Source organism: Astyanax mexicanus, chromosome 19 (assembly GCF_023375975.1).
Source record: "Astyanax mexicanus isolate ESR-SI-001 chromosome 19, AstMex3_surface, whole genome shotgun sequence".
Taxonomy (NCBI): Eukaryota; Metazoa; Chordata; class Actinopteri; order Characiformes; family Acestrorhamphidae; genus Astyanax; species Astyanax mexicanus.
In genome coordinates, this window is record NC_064426.1 from 19,527,501 (window position 1) to 19,549,601 (window position 22,101).

At 38.8% G+C, this 22,101-nt stretch overlaps 2 protein-coding genes across 2 annotated transcripts in view; both read right to left on the reverse strand.

Annotated features, from left to right (window-relative positions):
• The window catches only part of syt17 (synaptotagmin XVII), a 51,790-nt gene extending 49,686 nt beyond the window's left edge, over positions 1 to 2,104 (reverse strand). The window contains exon 1 of the mRNA XM_007251035.3: positions 1,823 to 2,104. Within this exon, the coding sequence (XP_007251097.2) occupies positions 1,823 to 1,837 (15 nt within the window). The 5' untranslated portion in view covers positions 1,838 to 2,104. The remainder of the gene's footprint in view (positions 1 to 1,822) is intronic.
• Positions 2,105 to 16,757: 14,653 nt separating this feature from the next.
• On the reverse strand, positions 16,758 to 21,654 carry LOC103039513 (ITPRIP like 2). Its single transcript, XM_007251036.4, has one exon. It carries the CDS (start codon positions 21,255 to 21,257, stop codon positions 19,782 to 19,784), a length of 1,476 nt encoding a protein of 491 aa, XP_007251098.3. The 5' UTR covers positions 21,258 to 21,654; the 3' UTR covers positions 16,758 to 19,781.
• Positions 21,655 to 22,101: the final 447 nt, after the last annotated feature.

The window sequence follows — 22,101 nt, forward strand, 5'->3', positions numbered from 1 at the left end:
AGTTATAGTGTTGTATAATGGGGTTATTAATTTTCGTAAATGTTCATTGCCATGTTTGTAATGCCTAATGAATGCATTATTATCTAAACCTGATCTACTTAGATGGTGATTTGAGGATATTTGTAATGAGCCGGAGCTTCACAGTGTGAAGGAAAAGCAGTAACTATTGTTCAGCACCTCCAGAAACTCCTTCAAGGTGCTGAGAAAACTATTCTAGGTGACTCTACCTCAAGAATACACTGAGATCTGTCCTCAAAAGCTAAAATATAAGACATATTCTGCTTTGTTTAACACTTTTTGTTTACAGAATAATTTCACATGTGTTCCTGTATAACTTTAATATAGTCTTTAATATTAAATTTACAATGTTAAAAAAATAAAACAGTGTGAAGGTTGTGATGTCACTGATGTCAGGGGTTGCTTTCTTAAAGGGGCGGAGTTATCCCTAGATGACAGGGTGGACAGAGAATTCTTGGCCACGTTAAACTAGCTTGATATTTAATGAAAATAACACAACTAATAACTAAAATTCCTTCAGAACTTTTGTAAAAAAAGAAATTATGTCACTAAATGTCTTAAAAGTATTATTTAACCTAAGCAGGCAGCACTGCAGACATAACATAAAATCCACCTTGTACATTAACCCCTTAATAGGTCTTGGCTCGTATACAGGTGTATATATGTGTAAAATACTTATACTTATACTCATACTTAATCATTTCAGATCAGTAACAACCTTGCAATTCTACATGTTTGAAAATAGACATAAAAACTGACAAATGTAATAAAACTAAAGTTTTTTTTGAGGACATTAAATGTTTGATTTGTATTCAGAAAAATATTGATTTTAAAATGAAGTTCAGAAAATCACCAATTTTATGATAATTATTCATTATACAGCTCTGGAAAAAATTAGGAGACCACTTAAGTTTCTGAATCAGTTTCTGTTGTTTTATTCTATAAACTACACACATAATTTCTCCCAAATTCCAAACAAAAATATTGTAATTTAGAGCATTTATTTGCAGAAAATGAGAAATGGCTGAAATAACAAAAAAAAAAGATGCAGAGCTTTCAGACCTCAAATAATGCAAAGAAAACAAGTTTATATTCATAAAGTTTTGAGAGTTCAGAAATCAATATTTGGTGGAATAACCCTGTTTTTTTAATCACAGTTTTCATGCTTCTTGGCCTGTTCTTCTCCACCAGTCTTACACACTGCTTTTGGATAAGTTTATTCCACTCCTGGTGCAAAAAATCATTCAAGCAGTTCAGTTTGGTTTGATGGCTTTTGATCATTCATCTTCCTCTTGTTTGTTTTCTAGAGGGTTTTCAATTAGGTAAAATCAAAGAAACTCATAATTTTTAAGTGGTCGCTTATTTTTATTTACAGAGCTGTAATTTGACAGTTGCAGATTTACTTCAGTATTACAATTTTCAGTAACATTTGTTATCAAACATGAAACCTTTTTTTTATGTCATTTCTGATTAAAATGCTCTAGATTAAGGTGTGTAAATTAAGGCAGATAATTTACAGAAATGCTGGCCAGTTAAGGGGCTAAAGAAAACTGCAGAATTCCCTTTTTTAAAGTGCTTTAACATTCATTTATTTAGAGTAAATCATAAAAAAAAGTATTGTTACACAGTGTTTGTATGCAACCCAAACTATGCAACACAAAAGACACATTATTTTAATATACTGACACATATATGAATATGTATTTACACATGCATGTGCTGTAGATACAGATATACACTATACAGAATGGAGAAGCTAGTAGATGTAGATGTAGATGATGTGGCAGTAGTTACTGAGGCTTACCTGTGTGTACGCCATCCTGTCCTCAGTCTCGTCCCACCTTTTCACTTCCTTCCCACAGCACCATCGTGCTCTCTACATCCAGCTTCACTCAAAAGTACAGAAACTAAACGCAGAAACACTGAAAAGAACAGAGGAACAGTGAAACTGGAGGATAAAACCTCTCAGTAAAACTGAACTGGACCAGTTCCACCATCCATCCTTACAAATATCTGCTGTAAGAGGACTGATGATGACCACTAGCCCCCTCCTCCCTCTCCCTGCCTCTCTCTCTCTCTTCCTCTTCTCTCTTTTCTAACTTCCCCTCCTCCCTATCATCATCATCATCTTCTTCTTCTCCAGCCCCACCCACTCAGAAGCTTCTGATCTCCCTCTGTTTCTCTATTTCTCCATCTCTCTGCCTCCCTCTCTCTCTCTTTCTCTCCTGGTTGGTGATTTGAGAATACGAGAGGCAGTGGCTTTTCAGTCCCTGGAGAAGAGATACCCCCCCTCACCCCCCTCGCTCCTCTCAGCTCCAAATGACTCATCCAGGTTTACAGGAGCACAGATGGATGTCAAATTCTGCCCTGTACCTCCGTCCACGCCTCCCCCCGCCAGCCCCCCGCCTCCCCTGCTCTCTGTTTTACAACATCTAGTCGTTCAGTGGCCACTTGTTGTTCCTGCTGTCAGAAAAGCGGCTCAGGCTGAGAAGAGGCAGGCAGGGAGGCAGGGAGGCAGACAGGCAGGGGAAGGGGCTAATTGCTGCCAAGGCAACGTTACACAGGGAGTTTACAAGAGGCAGGCTGTGTTAGACCACCTGCTACCCCCCCCCCCCCACACACACACACTACTGTTCACTTCTGCTGTACGCTCTGTGTGGATGGGCTTAGCTTTATACTGGGATGAGTGTAATAATGTCATAACAAATTACATTTAAAAAATAGTACCTATAAGGAATTTTCGCGAAAAGAAGGGCTCTGGCTATACAAAAACTCATGTGGTGCTTACATTAGAAACAGTTTGGTTGAATCGCTTGGTTAAAAAAATATGTACGGTTCTGCCCCCTTCCTACTCCCCACTGGCCTGCACTCACAGCACGTTTAAACAATCCGTGCCCGAGCACACTTTTGTCATTACTCACTGCTCAATGGGTTGCTGGTGTTGTTCCGAATTCAGCACCCCCGCCATAAAAAGCACCATCTCTCGGGGCGCATCTTCTTCTCATCTTCTTAAACTAGAAAATGGTTGTGCAACATCTGATCCCACTTTCAGGCTGTAGCCAGTGGGTTGCTATCCAACTAGCTACTGCTACAACTACAGGGGTTGGAAAATAAAACTGAAACACCTGTCATTTTAGTGTATGAGGTTTCATGGCTAAATGGAAGCAGCCTGGTGGCCAATCTTCATTAATTGCACATTGCACCAGTAAGAGCAGAGTGTGAAGGTTCAATTAGCAGGGTAAGAGCACAGTTTTGCTCAAAATATTGCAATGCGCACAACATAAATGTTGACATACCAGAGTTCAAAAGAAAATTGTTGTTTCACATCTTGCTGGCGCATCTGTGACCAAGACAGCAAGTCTTTGTGATGTATTAAGAGCCACGATATCCAGGGTAATGTCAGCACACCACCAAGAAGGACGAACCACATCCAACAGGATTAACTGTGGACGCTGTAAGAGGAAGCAGTCTGAAAGGGATGTTCGCGTGCTAACGCGGATTGTATCTAAAAAACATAAAACCACGACTGCCCAAATCACGGCAGAATTCAATGTGCACCTGAACTCTCCTGTTTCCACCAGAGCTGTCCTTCGGGACAATAAATTATTGTGGTCTAAAACTAGGTGTTTCAGTTTCATTGTCCAACCCCTGTACTTATAAGTGCTTGTTAGATGAACTTATTGCTACCGTGTTGCAATTTCAAGTGGTTTCTATGGGGTTGATTAGTGCTTGCCAGCTTGTGGGGGTATCCAATGTTGTTGATTGGGTGTTAGTTGTGTATTTGAATTATTGTGACATTAGAAAAGTGCACAAACCTTAGCTCCCCATTCATTCCTATAGGAATTAAGTCTTATAGCACTGACACTATGATCAGGAGATCGCTGTTTGAATCCTGTTCATGCAGCTTGTCATCAGCTGCCAGAGCCATGAGAGAGCCCAATTGGCCTTACTCTCTCTGGGTCAGTAGATGGAGCTCTCTTCCGATATCACTCCTAGGGTGATGTTGATCAGCAGAAGGCATCTGTGAGCTGATGTATCGGAACCAAGACACTGCGCTTTCCTCTGAGCACGCCGGCTACTCAGAAATGCTGCATCAGGAGACATGTGCTAGTCTTCACCCCCTTTTTGTTTTGTGCTATTACCAGTGATGGGGGATATACAGCTGAGCAGCTGAGCAGTATGGGTGGGACAATTGGCCAAATAAATTAGGAATATAAATCTTTAAAGAAAAGAATAAATCTTACCTTAAAACCATTGTTAATTAAAAAGCTCTTTAGCATATAAGATCACACAATCTGATTTAACATTAAAACAACTTTCAGGTGAAGATAATACCAATGTTGATCTTTCTACATTATCAACCTACAATCAGTGGATGACATATATTATGCAGTGATCTAGACCAAAAGTTGGAATTAATGCTTTGGTCACAATGAACAAAGATTTTGTTTTTCCAAACACCTATCCCACTGTTAAGCATGGTGCTGGGTGAATCATGCTTCTAGCCTCACACATGAAGTAAATGCAAAGTCATGGGTGCAAAGGGCACATTGATGTAATCCATTTTGCGTTTTGGCAGCCTGAAAGTAGATTTTCTGTCTTCTTTTTTTAAATAATAAATATAGCATTTTGTTTAATTTTTGCAAAATGTTCAAATAATATTTGACTTGTACAGTCAGTGCTCCATTAAAGACTTTCAACCACATAAACACAACTTTCCCATCATCAGGATCAATCCTTGCCAACTTATGAGGAAATCTATTTAAACTGCAGCTTAATAATGGGCTATCTTGTTAGTCTGGCCATTAGCATTAATATAAGCCAAGAACAGAGGCAATACTGGCCACTCTGAGCTACAGCTGACATTTAAACTAAAAGCAGTGTGTACACGCAGTGCAGGATTACAGACAATGCTGGGAACATATCCCCATCAGCTTAAGCACACGTGATGTGCTTGTATTTGACTGTATATAAATGATGTTTTGACACAAATAACATTTTAAATCATTTTATTTCTATTTTTTTCCCATTTTCTCCCCAATTTACACAGCCAATCACCCAACCCACTCATTAGGACTCCCCCATCACTAGTGATGCCCCAACACAAGGAGGGTGAAGACTAGCACATGCTTCCTTCCACACATGTGAAGTCAGCCAGCGCCTCTTTTCAAACTGCTGCTAATGCAGCATTCTCGGAGGAAAACGCAGCGACCTGGTTCTGATACATCAGCTCACAGACGCCTTCTGCTGCGGACATCACCCTTTGGAGTGATGTGGGGAAAGAGCACCATCTACCCACTCAGAGAGAGCAAGGCCCATTGTGCTCTCTCAGGGCTCCAGCAGCTGATGGCAAGCTGCATAACCAGGATTTGAACAAGTGATTTTCCGATCATAGTGGCAGCATGTTGCAGCATTTCACATGTGTTACACATGTGTTACAAACTACATCTGTGTAGGTTGTTCATATCATTCTAAATTTGTTATCATGTAATCTTTCTGGTAATCTTTATCTTTCATTTGAGTAGCATCGCAATCCAACACTTTCTTCTGGGTGCAGGTATTTTTCTGATGCTGAGTGTATATTAGCTGATACATTTACCTCAACACAAACCAAAGCAACATTATTTAGCAACTGTACCTTACAGCAGCTTCAAAATAATGATAAACCAATATATTGACTGATGGTTCACTGTAATACCAGAATGCTGCTACTGCACTATGGAACTTTGGTGGAGCACCAGGAGACCTCTCTCCAGAACTGTGTAATGTTGCATAATCCTAATGTGGGGTCATATTAGTGTAAAATCCTGTAATATTACTCTATAATCTCACACCACATGCTTCTTTCATTTCTAATTAGGATTGTATCAATTTAGAACATAGAAAGTTTATATCATTATTGCAATGTGCACATGCACAATAGTCACAACACAGAGAGTGCAATGTCAGATACAATGTTAAATTATATTAAAACAACAACAATCTGACATAAAAGGATTTTATTAATTTTATAGTTATTTAAAGGTATTATGACATTGGATCAACGTCTGGTGAAATCTGCAGAAAATTCCAGTATTTTTGTACTATTGCAATATATATTGCAGTATTGCATGTCAGTTTTTTCCAATAAAGTGCAGCTCTATTCTGTATAGATGACACTTCGTAATCTCTCAGCTTCTCAACAAATGCACAGGTACTGCTTCCCATGAGGGGGACACTCAAGTGTGATTTGTATTTATAACAGTGGGGTAACTGTTCCGCAGCCTTAAAACAAAACAGAACTAGAAAAAAGAACCGATGTTGAAATCCGACTTTCTTTGGCGTGCATATGCGTCACACAGAAATATGAATGCAAACAGCTATTCTGGGGATTTCTGTATCTGCTGTAAATGTAGATTAGCAGATTTTTATCAACAGAAATAAAAGGAAAATAAGGATACTCTGTTATGATCTGTTTTGCTGCGAGATGCACAGGCCTGCAAAAAGAAGTCAAATTCACAAAATTCGAAAACACAACACCTGGAAAAGCAACTCCCAAACTAACAGCATTCTACAAACCAATTAATGTGAAGTCTAGGGAGACTCTGAACACGTAGCTGATGAGGACAGGATGCAGTAAAGTTTTTAAGTTCACTCGGTTACTAAACTGCAGTGTGAAACAAAAACTTGCCAAATGTACACAATGTAACAAAGATTTTGATCTTGGTGTGGTCCAGATTTGCAAAGTGAAAAACGGCCTAAGATTTTAGAATGGAAAGAAACACCAATCGTAGGTGTTAGCAGATTGTCTAGCGTCTTTTAATCACTAAATTGTAGAGGATGTGAGTGTGTGTGTGACAGTGTACATCATAACACTCCCATGCTCCCACATACACACCTTTCCTAACACACATTTCATGCATACTGCATGAAAAAAAGTTAGGCCGTCTTCCTCTGGCCAGTACAGGACGTGATGTGTGTGTTTGTGTGTGTGCGTGTGATGGTGTACTCCCACACAGTCAGCTGTCTGAGGGCTGTAGGATTGAACAGTCATTGCTGGCGGTCTCGAGAGTGGGCTGGCTGCTCCAAACTTAAAGAAAGTTTCCCTGGAAACGGCGGGGGCACATGACCTGCTGTTGTATCGCCCGTGTGACTGCAGGCCGGCCTTGATTGCTGGAGTGTTTACACACATACACACACACACACACACACACACACACTGCTGAGATCATGGTTTAGAGTTTCACCAACATCACTTCATTCAATCACAGCTGAATCAGGATAATGAAATCTGCCTGGAGCTAAAGTGTCACAAATCCTGTCTGCATGTGTTTTGCGTCATGCACTCACAGGCAGGCGCAGGAGTGACATAACCAGGATCCAAACACTCCCGGTTGGTTTGCCCAAGGTTTTTACACCTATAGTGAGTTTTCTCTAGTCTGAATCACTTAAAATGTTTGTAATCTAGGATCTTTATCCCCTTGGTGTCCCCTTGCCTTCTATAACGTACTGAGAATTTTTTAGAAACGAGAACTTTAAAAATGAATCATCCAGTCATACCTTACTCCAGTTCCGATTCTTGTTGCCTTGCAATAAGCTGACCAGGAACCACACTTACAAGATAGCACCTTACAACTTATACAGGTGTGGGCCCTATCAAGATGCTCATTGATAGCTTACACCCTGCCAAGAGTCTATTTTCACACCGTCCATCTGCGTCGCTTAAATAGCAACGATTCTTGTGAATACATCTACGATGGTCTCAAAATGAAACGGCTCAGGTACAATTTCTGATGTATTGCTATCTAGGCAACGGAAAACACTGGTGCGCCACTGTCCGACACATCCAGGTAGCTGTGCCATTAAAACTGTAATCAGAAGTCAGAAGGCACCTGGGTCTTAAAGGGAATGCCATGTGGCTTGAATAGTTGAAAGGTTTATTGCACCTGAAATCAAATGTAACTCATATATCTTGTGTTTTAACTGATATATTAAACAGAGCTATGAACAGACTGAGCAATAATGGTCAAAAAGGAAGGCTTTGGTCTTCTCTTAATTACTCTTAAATACTCTTAATTTAATAGGCGTTCCAATGATTCCAATGATTTGAACTTTCCACACAATTAATGTAAACCAAGTTACCCTGAGCTATTGTAGCTTGATGCTGATGGTGAACAGATGGTTTTAATACTTACTTGGTGCCTGAGACTTTGCCTAACAATAGATTTGACATTGTTCAATATTTTTATGTCGAAATACGCTCATAGCAGAGTGGTGCAGTATATGAGGGCATTCTATGACATAATAATATACAATTTATTGTACATGCATTTTACGGACTATAAGCCGCACCGTATTATAAGATGCACTATCAATTATTGTCTATTTTCTGGTCTATTTAAGTAAACAAAACTGTAAATCTTAAAAAAATATATATATTTTCAAAGTCAAACGAGTGCTGGATGTTAATCTAAACAGATTTCTCTCCTGAAAACTGTTTATTTGGGTGAGTAAAGCGCATCCGTTTATATACAGTTAGCTTAGATTTCCAATGTTTTCAGCAGCGCTGTTAGCAGCAGTGCTAGCCATGGTTAGCAGCAGCACTAGTTGTGTTTAGCAGCAGCGCTAGTTGTGGTTAGCAGCAGCACTAGCCATGGTTAGCAGCAGCACAAGTTGTGGTTAGTAGCAGTGCTAGCCATGGTTAGCAGCAGCGCTAGCTGTGGTTAGCAGCAGCACTAGCCATGGTTAGCAGCAGCGCTAGTTGTGGTGAGCAGCGCTTAACGCTAGTCAATGCCACCCGACAACGCTACACTGAGAAACTCTGAGTGTTTGAAGCCAGGGTGCTATCAGCTAGCAGTTCATCCCACATAGCTTGTTTTAACATGGTAATCACGCAGACTACAGTACGGTAACCTCACCTCTGAACCCCGAAAAGAGCTAGTGCTGCAGTTAGCGGCTAATGCTAATACTGCTTTTCTGTACTGAAACTACATAAGACACATTGTGGGTTTTTAAGAAAATTAAAGGATTTTATGTGCTCCTTCCAAAAAGGAGCGAAAAATACTGTATGTTTTTTTTAATTATTTAGTTCTACTCTATATTTTACCATTACATTGAAATTACATAATAACAGGTAGCCTTATACACTTATGGTTCTCAGTAAATACTGTGTATAACACAGCTGTTGTAAATGTGAATGTGTCAGCCTCTGCTGTTGGCATTATGCCCATTTGAAAAGGTTTTATTAAGGTTTTATTAAAATGACATACATTTTCTATAACAGACACCCCTCAAAAGTTCCCTGATAATGCCAGGGTCTGGCAAGTCACTGCTCTGGAATGATGGAGCTCATTCTGATGCTTTTCAAATAAGGCGGGTTGTGATCATCCAACATCCTGAACTCACTAACACTCACTACAGTCACTTGATGCAAACAAATCCTCACTGCAATGCTGTAAGTAGAATACCTTCCCTTGACAGTAGAGACTCCAACAAAAGCAAACAACACTTCTCCCTTGATTTCAGAAGAAACAACGAATGAGCAGATGTCCTAATACTTTTGTCTATATATATATATATATATATAGTTTCAGTTTTAAAATTACAGAAACAAAGATATACTGTTTATTACTAGGGGATTAAGTAGGCTGGGAAAAGATCAAGAATGTGAACCTCATGCACTCTTCTTCTTCTCTCTGAGAACCTGTTGCAATAAGAAGCTTCACAATAAATGTAAGATTGCAGTGACCTCTAGTGTTAGTCTAACACTTTAACTCATCTGTACACACCACATACACATCTGTACACACCAAATACACATCTGTACACACCACATACACCATGATATACTGTAACTTTCACTTATTCATACCAGTAAATAAGTGTTAGACATGCATCAAAACCCAACAAAATTCACTCTTTGACTCAAAACAAAATATCAAATACTGAATAAGGTTTTCATTCATTTTGCCACCTCAATCAAAAATCTATTACTATAAACTACAATTTAAAAACATGTAACATGTAATATTCCAGCAGACAAACCAACAAAACGCAATGCATTTACCTTAGCACTGCAATTTAAATAATGAATTTACTTGAGCAGTGCTATTACAGTCATAAATGTACCACATAATTGCTCTTCTAATAAGAAATGTATCTCATAATTGCTATTTTAATCAGAAATGTACCTCTGCACTGCTACACCAGTGAGTGAAATTTTACAGAGAAATGCAAAAACTATCCTAGCCCTCTGTACTGCTTGTATCTTTAAGAGAGAATCGGCCAGTTTGTGAAAATTATTTAACTGATAGCAAGTTTGATAAGTGATGATAAATGCTTAATTTGATTTAATTTTGTAAATGTAGTGTAAAAACGAACTTAAATCAGTCCAGTCGTCTTACACTCTGCTACTTTGATCGGGAGATCGCTGGTTCGAATCCTGGTCATGTAGATTGCCATTAGCTGTCGGAGCCCCGAGAGAGCATAACAGGCCTTGTTCTCTCTGAATTGGTCTAGTGAAATTGGGGGGGATGTACATAAATAAAAATCAGGGAGGGGTGTGAGGTTGCTGCTTAAGTAATCCTCTGTTTCTCTGTAGAAGGAAACACTGAATAACTAGTCACTGTGCGGTATTAATTATACTTTTTCTTCACTATTTTACCAAATGCCAGACTGAAGGCAAGTGCTTTTTATGCTGTTTTCAACTGAATATTATTGATTGCCAAATATTTTTAGTTGCCAAATATTTTCAGTTGCCAAATATTCAGTGCATCCCTAGTAAATGTATGAATTACAAAGACATGACATTAAGACACACATAATTTGAGCTATATTTACCCCACAGTGATGTTTCTATACAGTGATTAACTCTAAACTGTAAACAAACATTATCCCCCCGGTGCCACCCACATGTTTTGTGTAACTCTCTTATTCACTCGCTCATTCATTCCTTGCCTCGCCATACCGCCGGCCTCGACCTCGATTCAGTAAGTGAATAAATTAAGCACTAATTAGAAAAGATGAGGTAATGTCCTGCAGCCTGTGGGTGTACCCTGACCCGCCACAGTGTAATCTAGACTGCCACATCAGTCTAAACAAGAGGCTCGATAAAGACAGAGTATAACTTCATTACAGAGAGAAACAGCCAGCCTGCTGACCCACTGCACAAACCATTACTCAGCTCAGAGCGAGCACAGTGGAGAACTGCTTCAGGAGTGAAGCATGGATGGATGGTTTGTGGAACAGAATAAATGTAAAGAATCTACAGGAGTTGGACAATGAAACTGAAACACCTGGTTTTAGACCACAGTTTATTGTCCTGACGGACAGTTCTGGTGGAAACAGGAGAGTTGAGGTGCACTTTGAATTCAGCCGTGGTTTTACGTTTTTTGGATACAATCCAGGTTAGCACCTGAACATCCCTTTCAGACAGCTTCCTCTTGCGTCCACAGTTAATCCTGTTGGATGTGGTTGGTCCTTCTTGGTGGTATGCTGACATTACCCTGGATACTGTGGCTCGTGCAGATGCGCCAGCAAGACGTGCACCAATAGTTTTTCACTTGTTTAAACTCTGGTATGTCACCCATAATGTTGTGTGCATTGCAATATTTTGAGCAAAACTGTGCTCTTACCCTGCTAACTGAACCTTCACACTTTACTCTTACTGGTACAATGTGCAATTAATGAAGATTGGCCACCAGGCTGCTCCAATTTATCCATGAAACCTCCCACACTAAAATAACAGGTGATCGAGTTTCATTGTCCAACCCCTGTACAGTGCCAGTCAAAAGTTTGGACACACCTTCAATTCAAATGTTTTTTTCCTACATTGTAAATGACTATTGAAGTCATCCAGAATATGAAGGAACACATAAGAAATCATGTAGTAAACCCGTTAAGTGTTAAACAAACCAAAGTACTCTGTAAATCATTTAGGTGGCTCTTATATGAGGCTGTGTTAACTTGCGGGTTCTGAGGCTTGTAACTTTTGGTCTCCCTTCATTAGGGTGGTCCTGATGAGAGCCAGTTTCATCCTTTTAACGTTTTTGATGGTCTTTGCGACTGCACTTGAGTTCTTGAAATGTTTCACATTCACACTTTATTTATTTTTATTTTATTTAGTTGAGTAATTCTTGCCATAATATGGATTATAACATTAAAATAGCCTTTAAATGGGGCTTTTCACTGCATAGCAACTCATCTAAACAAGATGTGACTACCTTGAAGAATCTAAAATATAAAATGTTTTACACAGTTTCTTAAAAAGTAATTGCTGCTTAAGAAATCCTATATGTTAAATGTATAAATATTTTTTCTTATTATATTGGCAGTGGCAAGTGCTTTTTGTTTGTTATTTTTGTTGTATAGATTGTTTTCAGTTGCCAAATATTTTCAGTTGCCAAATATTTGGTGCATCATTTTGCATATATTTACTCCACGCTTATTTTTCTAAAGAAAGATTAACTATAAACTGTAAAAAATATTCCCTCAGTGCCACCCACATGTTTTGTATAACCCTCTCACTCATTCTAATGATACCCAACAATGAAACAACTTTGATCTCCATCACCAGATTAATTGACTAATTTGTGCATATTAATTTTATAATAATTCAATGTTGATTGAATGTTATAGTTTTATATGTACTGTATGTATTTGAATTTACTTAAATTAAATATGTACATCTTGTGTGTATTCTATTCTCATAGCCTGTACTGTGTTCTTGCAGTGTAGAAATGGAAATTTAAATAATAATCCTTCATATTATTATTTGTGGGAAGCACCTTTTACCTAAAAGCATTGTGATTGTAGATTCAGAGCCTCAAACATTCAAAACCTTAAAATGAACATTGATTTAATGTCAGATTTTTAACACTGACCAATACATTTTAGTTCAATAAAGGCTGTTTAAGGTTCTTTTTCGATCATTAACCTTAAAAGATGTAATGCGAGCAAAAACTTTTAAAAGTTACTTTTTTCAATGTGTTTTACTATCAGGGTAGTGTTTTACTAACCTGTGACTAAATATTTGCACAGTACTATATAATATGAGTATAAGAACGTCTAATGTTTGTTTCTCTAGAATGGCATTTCACAACAGACCACCTCTGTAGAGATTTTTTTAATATTTTCTATTTTATTATGCAGAAAAATGAATGTTGACTTATCCTTTTTGTTTATATCTTCTCTGTTCATAAGACATCCTAAAAGATTCTCAGAAAATAAAGAAGAATAAATAGAATGAGACTGATCTACTTTTAGGAAGATTACATGTTTCTCAAGGCCCTGTTTCTTCACTTCCTGCTGTGTGGTTGACTCATGCAGTGACTAAACAAAGTTCTGCAGACTTTAACTGGTAGACAAAGATCTTTATGTACAAGCAGTATTTTAACTCACTTTCCTCTCATTTCCTGCTAAAAAAGGAAATGAATACAATCCAGACTAAATCCCAGTGCCTAAACTAACAATGCATACAGTAAATGCTTCAGTTCATAATTTGATTTTTTTAAAGGAGCTTTAACAGCTCTAACAGAACTGTAAACAGTTAGTGCCCTATGGTTTCCATGATGCACAAAACATAATTGGAAACACGGAATCGAGGAATAAAAGGAAATTTCAGACTTTAATTCAGATATGTATCTCAGAAAACAGATAATCCACTCCACACTGAAAAAAATGTGGAGTAGGATTTACTTAAAAAAACCTTGTACACGTTTTACACACAGAAATACTAAGTAAATTTAACATAGCATTTTTTTAAGTAAAATTTACTTGCATCTCCTTACAGTTTTTATTAGTAATACCAAAGTAAAATTTACTACTGAAAGCAAGTATTTTTTACTTAGTTATATTTTGATTAAAAATTACTAGTAAAAACCTTGTACACGTTTTACACACAGAAATACTAAGTAAATTTAACATAGCATTTTTTTAAGTAAAATTTACTTGCATCTCCTTACAGTTTTTATTAGTAATACCAAAGTAATATTTACCACTGAAAGCAAGTATTTTTTTACTTAGTTACATTTTGATTAAAATTTCTGGTAAAAAACTAGTACACATATTACACTAAAAACTCCAAGTATTTTGTTAATAATGGGCACTGCTTAAAACACCTCCCTGAAAAATGAAGACACACAATATCCACAAAATATAATTTTATTTTTAAACACAAAACACACAGAAAAATTATGGGCATTTTGTAAGAGTACTGCTTAACTGGTTAACTGCTTAACAAATGTCCACTTGACCTGTCTTAGTTTTATCTTCTATCCCAATTTAGCTTAGCTCTTGCTCTATACAATTAAGAGAAGTAATCCAGAAACAATTGATCACAGAATGATATAAAATGAACTCAAACATCTCACGAGACAATATTCAACCACATATGAGGAACACTGCTTTCTTCAGACCAGAGATTCAGAATCATTTTTTGGGTCAATTTATGTCAAAGAATGGTGGGACACCTAGGGTAAAAAATAAAAATAAAAAACTTGTAAAATTATATTTCTGGTGCACAAACGCACATGCGCGCACACACACACACACACACGCACGCACACAAGTAATTACTGAGGCAAAAGGTGAAACCCCCGCGGAAAAGCGCTGGCCAAGGGCATAGTTACTGAGGCAAGTAGCTAATGCTAGTGAGGGCCATATACTACACAGTAAGCTCGGCTAGCCTCGTGGTAACTGAGCCAAGTAGCTAATTCTAGTGAGGGCCATAGACTACACAGTAAGCTCGGCTAGCCTCGTGGTAACTGAGGCAAGCAGTTAATGCTAGTGAGGGCCATATACTACACAGTAAGCTCGGCTAGCCTCGTGGTAACTGAGGCAAGCAGTTAATGCTAGTGAGGGCCATATACTACACAGTAAGCTCGGCTAGCCTCGTGGTAACTGAGGCAAGCAGTTAATGCTAGTGAGGGCCATATACTACACAGTAAGCTCGGCTAGCCTCGTGGTAACTGAGCCAAGTAGCTAATGCTAGTGAGGGCCATATACTAGCTCGGCTAGCCTCGTGGTAACTGAGGCAAGCAGTTAATGCTAGTGAGGGCCATAGACTACACAGTAAGCTCGGCTAGCCTCGTGGTAACTGAGGAGTTAGCAAATGCTAACGGGAGTCATATAATACACAGTAAACATGGCTAGCCTCATGGTAACTGAGAGGAGGTAGCTAATGCTAGCGGGAGAATAGACTAGGGCACTTTGTCATAAAGCTGGGGGGCTAGCTAAATGCTATCCGGAGAAATTAGCAAACAATAGCGGTGGCCAGGCGCCGAGTTAATTAGCCGCGGTAGCTAACGCTAACACGATACCGGGGCGGCTCATATTACACACAACACACTTATACCCATATCAACACTCTTATACCCATATCACATTATACACTTCAACATTTACTTATTTCCCACCTGGATAAAAGGATGAAGAAAGACGCGTTCAGCAATCATCTGACAGGCAGTACCTGTTATCCCAGAGCCACACTCTAGCGCCCCGCATTAAGTTGGGGCGTGTCTAACGTCTGACGTCACACGAGCGTTCTTTTGGCAACATTTTACTTGAATTTCTTTAGTTAATGTAATGATGACAACATTTCAGTAATTTTTACTACAGTTACTACAGTTAAATTTACTGAATGTATTTAACTAAATGGGAAGACACACAATTACGCAGAAACTCCAAGTATTACACTGAATTATACATTACATTTTTGAGTAATTCTCAGAATTGATGTTTTCATGTAGAAATTACTTTAATTGTCCTTGTTGTATTTACAAAGTCAAAAAATCATTTTTTACAGTGCAGTACTTTTTACTGGGTTTGGCTAACATTGAACCGCTAACCGCATTACGGTGTTCTGAGGTCAATATAACTACAGACTGTAGTTATCTATCATTATCATAATTATTCCACAGTTAGTTGGCTGGAAGGTGTTCTATGAGTGCCGTTATCAGCTGGTAATGCTCTGTAACCAAAGCTCTCCATGTATTACTCCACCACATACAGGTAACCTAGCAACAATGCAGCGCTTACAAGCCAAACAGTGCCGCTTACCAGCCAAACCAGACTGTATTTTCTCGTCCACTTTAACTCAAAATCTTTCAATAAACTTATCTTATCTTCATCTAAACTTAAACTTCTAAACTAAATATTTGCATCTCATTTTAAGCATCATATTTTATTATTGCAAAGAAACATATTTAAGTGTAGTTACTCCTAAAGACACATTTGAGCAGCCTAGAATCTCTTGAAAATAATCTTTGACATGTGTGACCGTCTTCTATAAATATTTAAGAATTTTTCGGTGAATAAAGATACAGCTATAACAAAATGGTGTAGTGTTGTTAGAGATATACAGCATTTATAGCTCTGTAACTAACTGATATTCGCAAGGCAAACAGGGAGCTTCATTTATTCATTCATTTGCTCCTCAGCTAAAATTCAACTTAATTGTACAGTTTAAAATACATTGATAAGGAATGTGATTATAGATATATAATCAGTTAATAGTTCATTCCGACCCTGCAATGTGATTTGCTGAGAGGCCTTTTATGGCCTTTTTAATAAATTATTAATTTGTATTTTGCTTTTTTATGCTTTTCTGTTATCATTATGTTGGTGGCATTAAATAGTCCTAAAATGACAAGAATATGGGACAATATATCGTCCTCGAAAAAATCTTATTGTGGCAGGCCTACCACAGCTAAATCATTGTGTTAATTCTGGAAGCTCTGAAGAAACATTGTAATCATGCAAAATTCTGGTATCCAAAATAAGGCATTTATTTAGACCATGTATAAAAATACATGCAAGAAATAAATTACAAATTCATTTGTACAGATTGCCACTTATTTTCAGGTTTATATACAATAATTACAATATATTTTACAATAAACATACATACTTAAAAAAAAAAAAAAATAAAAATACATTCATTCATTTTCATGCCTCTAGAACTTCTATGGCTGTGACATCTGCCATCTGCATGTCATATAGCTTGTTCTAAGTGACACTTTTCTTACATGCTAACGCTTGTGCTATACTTGTTTCCCTATTTCAGCTGCTGTTCTGCTTTTAAGTACCAAAGCAGCTGAACCGAAACCACCCGCAGTTCCTCATGGAGCCGGTGGCACAAACAGAGCAACGTCTGAAGCAACACAAGCTCAAGTCTGTCTGAATCATCCTTTGCTAATGACCCAAACAGTCTTATAAATGCTGGGATTCCCAGAGCAAGTCTAGACCCATTTTTTAAGGATGAAGTGCAAAAATGAAAAACATGTGAAAGAAGGTCAATAACACTTTTTTTGCGCCTGCTGCCAGTAAGCACTTCCCACTGGTACATAATGAAGTAAATATATTTCATGCAAATAACATAGGAGACCACTTAAAAAATTATGAGTTTCCTTGATTTTAACAAACTGAAGATGGATGCCATCAAACCAAGCTGAACTGGTAGAATTTTTGCACCAGGAGTGGAATAATGTTATCCAAAAGCAGTCTGTAAGACTGGTGGAGGAGAGCATGCAAGAAGCATAAAACTGTGATTAAAAAACATGATTATTCCACCAAATATTGATTATTCTGAACTCTTAAATATTTTTTAAAAACTGCATTATTTGAGGTCTGAAAGCTCTGCATCTTTTTTTTTTGTTATTTCAGCCATTTCTCATTTTCTGCAAATAAATGCTCTAAATGACAATATTTACTCAAACATATACCTATAAATAGCAAAATATGATACTGATCATGAGATACTGATTCACAAACTGAAGTGGTCTCTTAATTCTTTTCAGGGCTGTATATGTTTATATTTTTCCCTTTCAATTAACTTTTTGCAGTAACTAGGTCTTTCGCCAGTGCAGTGACAAACGATAAGCCAATTTAAGGACTCAAAATAAGCATAAACCATAACCAAGTTTAAACAACATATCAGTCTATTTATTCTTCAGTTCCTAAAGCAGATTTTTTAAAACACTATGGGAATTCTAGGTTTACATTTGTATTTAAGTAGTTTGGAGCCACGTTATGCAAAAAAACCATCAGGGTTACTGCATTAAAAAACTGAACATTAATATATTGGAAGAATATATATAATATAATATATTGGGAGAAATGTCAAAGGAAGATACACTTTACATAAAGTATGAAATCTGCTGTTGTATTTGTTTTAACCTATGTATTTGAACCCAAGAGCCCAGACCCATTTCTTAAAATGTAGGTAAAATTTTAAAAGTGAATCAGACACATTCAGTAAGCAGCTCATTCTTGTTTTTTTTTTTTATGGTCATGTTTTCATGTGACAGCAATGATACGTTACAAAAACTCTGATTTTAGTCTTTTTGTACCATTTGCCACTGCAATGGAAAAATGACTCAACTGTGTCTACATTGAAATTGAGTATAGTAAGTTTATTGCATTACTCTACTCTACTTTTTCAACCAAACCGGTTACCCGTGCTTAACATACTACATGGAAAAAGGCTGTTGTGATGTATTTCTGAGGGCTGTTCCAGTATAACGCCTGGCTGTAAACATACGATGATTCAGAGTGCTCCTGAGAGATAACACAATATTTGTGATGTTTCAATTCATACAACATAATTTTTAAATCCCTTTAGACATTTAGAACAGGACAGCTGTGTCCAGATGGGCCTGCTGAGACCTGCTTCTAGTGGGGAGTTTCATATCCTTTCTACAGGATATCAGTGGGCTCATGCTGGCCTTCTAAATGCTGTGGGATTGTGGAAAAATGAGCTCTCTTTGGCGCCTAACCTGTTCTGACTGTTCTCTACCCACAGACAACGCTCCCCCAGGAGCTCTGACATCACAGGAACTCTGAGTCAACCCAGAAGTAACACTGCAGCCCTGCGAGGTGTACCGCTCCATGCTTTCATGAAAGTACAGTTGTATTATTAAACCTCTAGTACACACGTTTATATTTAAACCTTCTATTTAACTTTACATCTACAGCCAATGTGCAGAAGCCTGTTATGGCATGTGTGGCATTGAGTGCATTCAAAGCTTTCATAAGGCACAAGTACCAAAATTGCAAATGAGAATTTCATGGAAATTACAACCTACAACCTGAAAACAAAGCAGCAATATGGCTTCTAAAGTTTAAATAAACCCTTATTTTTTACCTCATATCAGCACCAAGTTACAGTACTTTAAGAATTACTTCTATAAACTACACATACAGTACTGCACAGTACTTCTGTTTTTATACATGACTCTCAAAAACAAAACAACTACAGCACTGTGAATAAGTTTTAGGCACCTCTGAAAAAGAGTTTTCCTAAGCAATACCAATACCACTAATATTGCAATAAATACAAATGATAAGCAAACAAAACCAGCAATTTTAGATCACTGTGTTCCTTAAAATATATCACAAGCTCTCCTCTTGGAGTGATCTAGAGTTTTTACACTATAAACTATTCTATAAATCTTATTGCTGAAAGAATATGTTTTAAATAGTGTGCTTAGTTGCATAAAACCTCTGCACAGTGCTGTATGATCATTAAATACTTTCTTTGGTTTAATAATATGTATTGCATTAAGAACACTGTTCTCAAAAAGATGTCCCTTGCAGTTTTTTCTATTTCTAGTCTTCATATTATCTTAAAAACACCAAGCAAACAGAGTCAAACTAAAGGCACGTTTTGACACAATTTCTTTACATATTATTTTGAACCAAACCTTAACGGATTCCTTAAGATGCCATTAGAGATCACATCAGAGTATGTTACACAAACGTTTACTCCCAAGTAAGAGTGAAGGCAATCACTCAGCATCGATGTGCTTGCAATGGACCCCTCGTCCAAGGGTTGTCCTTTGAGGACGGCCAAGGCGAATGAGGCGATGGAGGTGAGCCCAGGAAAAGGCTAGACGTGCAGAGACCAGGTCCAGAGAACCAGAGCAGAATTCTGCCCACAAGTTGGACGGTACTGTCTCCTTTACGAGCTTTGGCAATGCAACAGATTCTGGCAGAAGCCCTGTGTCCCCCCCAAGCAGGAGATGACGAAGATTCCTGGCCTGCAGGCTGTCTCTTAAGCACCGTAGCAAGTCCTCCAGTCTGTCGACCAAGTGGCACTCTTCCCAGGCCTCAGGGGGTGTGCTGAGCAGCAGACGTATCCATGCGGTTTTCAGGGCATAGGACGAGAGCACCCCCCTCCATTCAGCCCCAGCTTGCTGGTCTAATGTCTGACCTCCTAGATCTCGTACCTCCTTGAGCAACTGAAGGCACTTCAGATGGCAGGAGTTGGCTGGAAGTTTGCTCTTCAGGAAGCCCAGCAATTTCTGCTCTTGCTTGGGGAAGTAGACTGTCCACAGGTTCTCCCCCTTTTGAGTTCCAGGAGCTGCAACCAGGAAGGCATTGTCGCCCAAAGGTAAGGCTGGGATTAAGCGAACCCCCATGGAGATGTGGCAGCAGACATAGTCCGAGCGAGGGGTGAGGTGCAGCTGGACCCGCTGGCTCTCAACGAGGGACAAGCTGAGAGAGCATCTCTGCTCAAACGGAAAACGTACCATTGATAGGCAGTGCTGGGAAGTGGAATAGAACCAGCGCAAGACAGAATCCGGGCTTAACCTGTGGAATCCTGCAGAACCTTGCGAATGCAGGAAGGTGTCGGTGAATGCCTTGTGGCGCCGAATCCACTCTGACTTACGCGGGGTCTCCAGAGTCACCAGCGGTATCCCTCCTTTGGTGACGTTGTAGTTGCAAGGCTCCAACTTGAGTCCACGAGGTAAACGTAGAGGTACCAGAATGTCAAAGCAGTCCGGTGAACCCACCTTGTGCTCCTCATATGAGCTGCCAATTTGTACAAAGTCTCCCCGGAAGGCCAGGGAGGACTCAGGGGGTACATCAGTCCGGCCTACCTTGACCAGAACACTCACCAGCTTTGCCACATGAGCTTTGCTGTGGCCTAGAACATGTGGAGAAAGTCGCACATGCTTCTCATAGTGATCCTCCAGAAGCTCTTTCTTAGGCACTGCTGGTTTGCAAGGAACTTCAGGGGCTCTGTGGAAGCCACGCTTGGTAGAGCCAGGTTGAGTCGTACAGTACTTTATGAAGAAGTAGCAGAGTGCAAAAGCCAGGACATACTTGAACAGAAGAATGGCTCCAGGCCCCTGATCTGAGCACCCGTCCCCTTGCTCTTCTGAGTCTCGAAGGATGAAGTGATGCAGCAGAAGCAAGGCACAAAGAATGCAAGTGACCAAAGGCCAGAAAACCCTGAGGTTTAGAGTGTACACACTCATCCTACTCCTCCAGCCCAGGCGTCTCAGCTTACACAGTGGTCCCGGGGTTTGCTAGCCCATGCTGGTCCAGCCTCCCAGCTGCTGAGGATCAGGGTAGAGCTGATGTTCCTCTAAGTTGTTGTAAGCGCTGCTTCTGCTTCTGCTGTATTTGAACCGACTCTTCAAACTTCTAAACACTTCCGTTGCTTCTCTGTCCTCTGCCTTGATGTTTACGTTCCAGATGTTCCTTCACGGGTTCCTCGTGTGACAAGAACAGCTGGCCTGATCCATTCACTCTGGCTGTTTGAAAATCCCCCCTCTTCTGTCTTGGAAGCGCTGTGTGAAAGACAGAGAGAGAGCAGGCGCTGAGTGTGTGAGCTCAGAGGAAATGCCAAACTCTTGAGAGAGGAATTTCTGTTTTGAAAAAAAAGTGAGCTGCTCAGAGACACACTCCTCCCCTCACCCTTCCCCCCTACCTCTTAAAGACACACGCAGTGCTAAAAAACTACATTTTTCTCTATGTTACAAATGGTGATGTCTGAAGAGATTGTACATATTTGAGACTCTTTTAAACAAGGTAAAACTTAATATCTTTTACTTGACCAAGATTTTTTATGGTCAAACATTTTCTAAAATTACCTTTGAAAAGTTTCTAGTCTTTCTAAGATAGAAGGTTTGTTCTGATGAGATCCCTGAAAATACAGAATGCAAATGCAAACCTCTGTGCAATGACTGTACAAAACACTAAAATGACTAGATATCTTAAAAAGTTAAGGTCACACAAGTGTCAACATGGTCAGTAAGGGAGTACAAGGTACTGTTTTTACACAACACACTCTAACCAAGTACTAAGCATTAAATACTA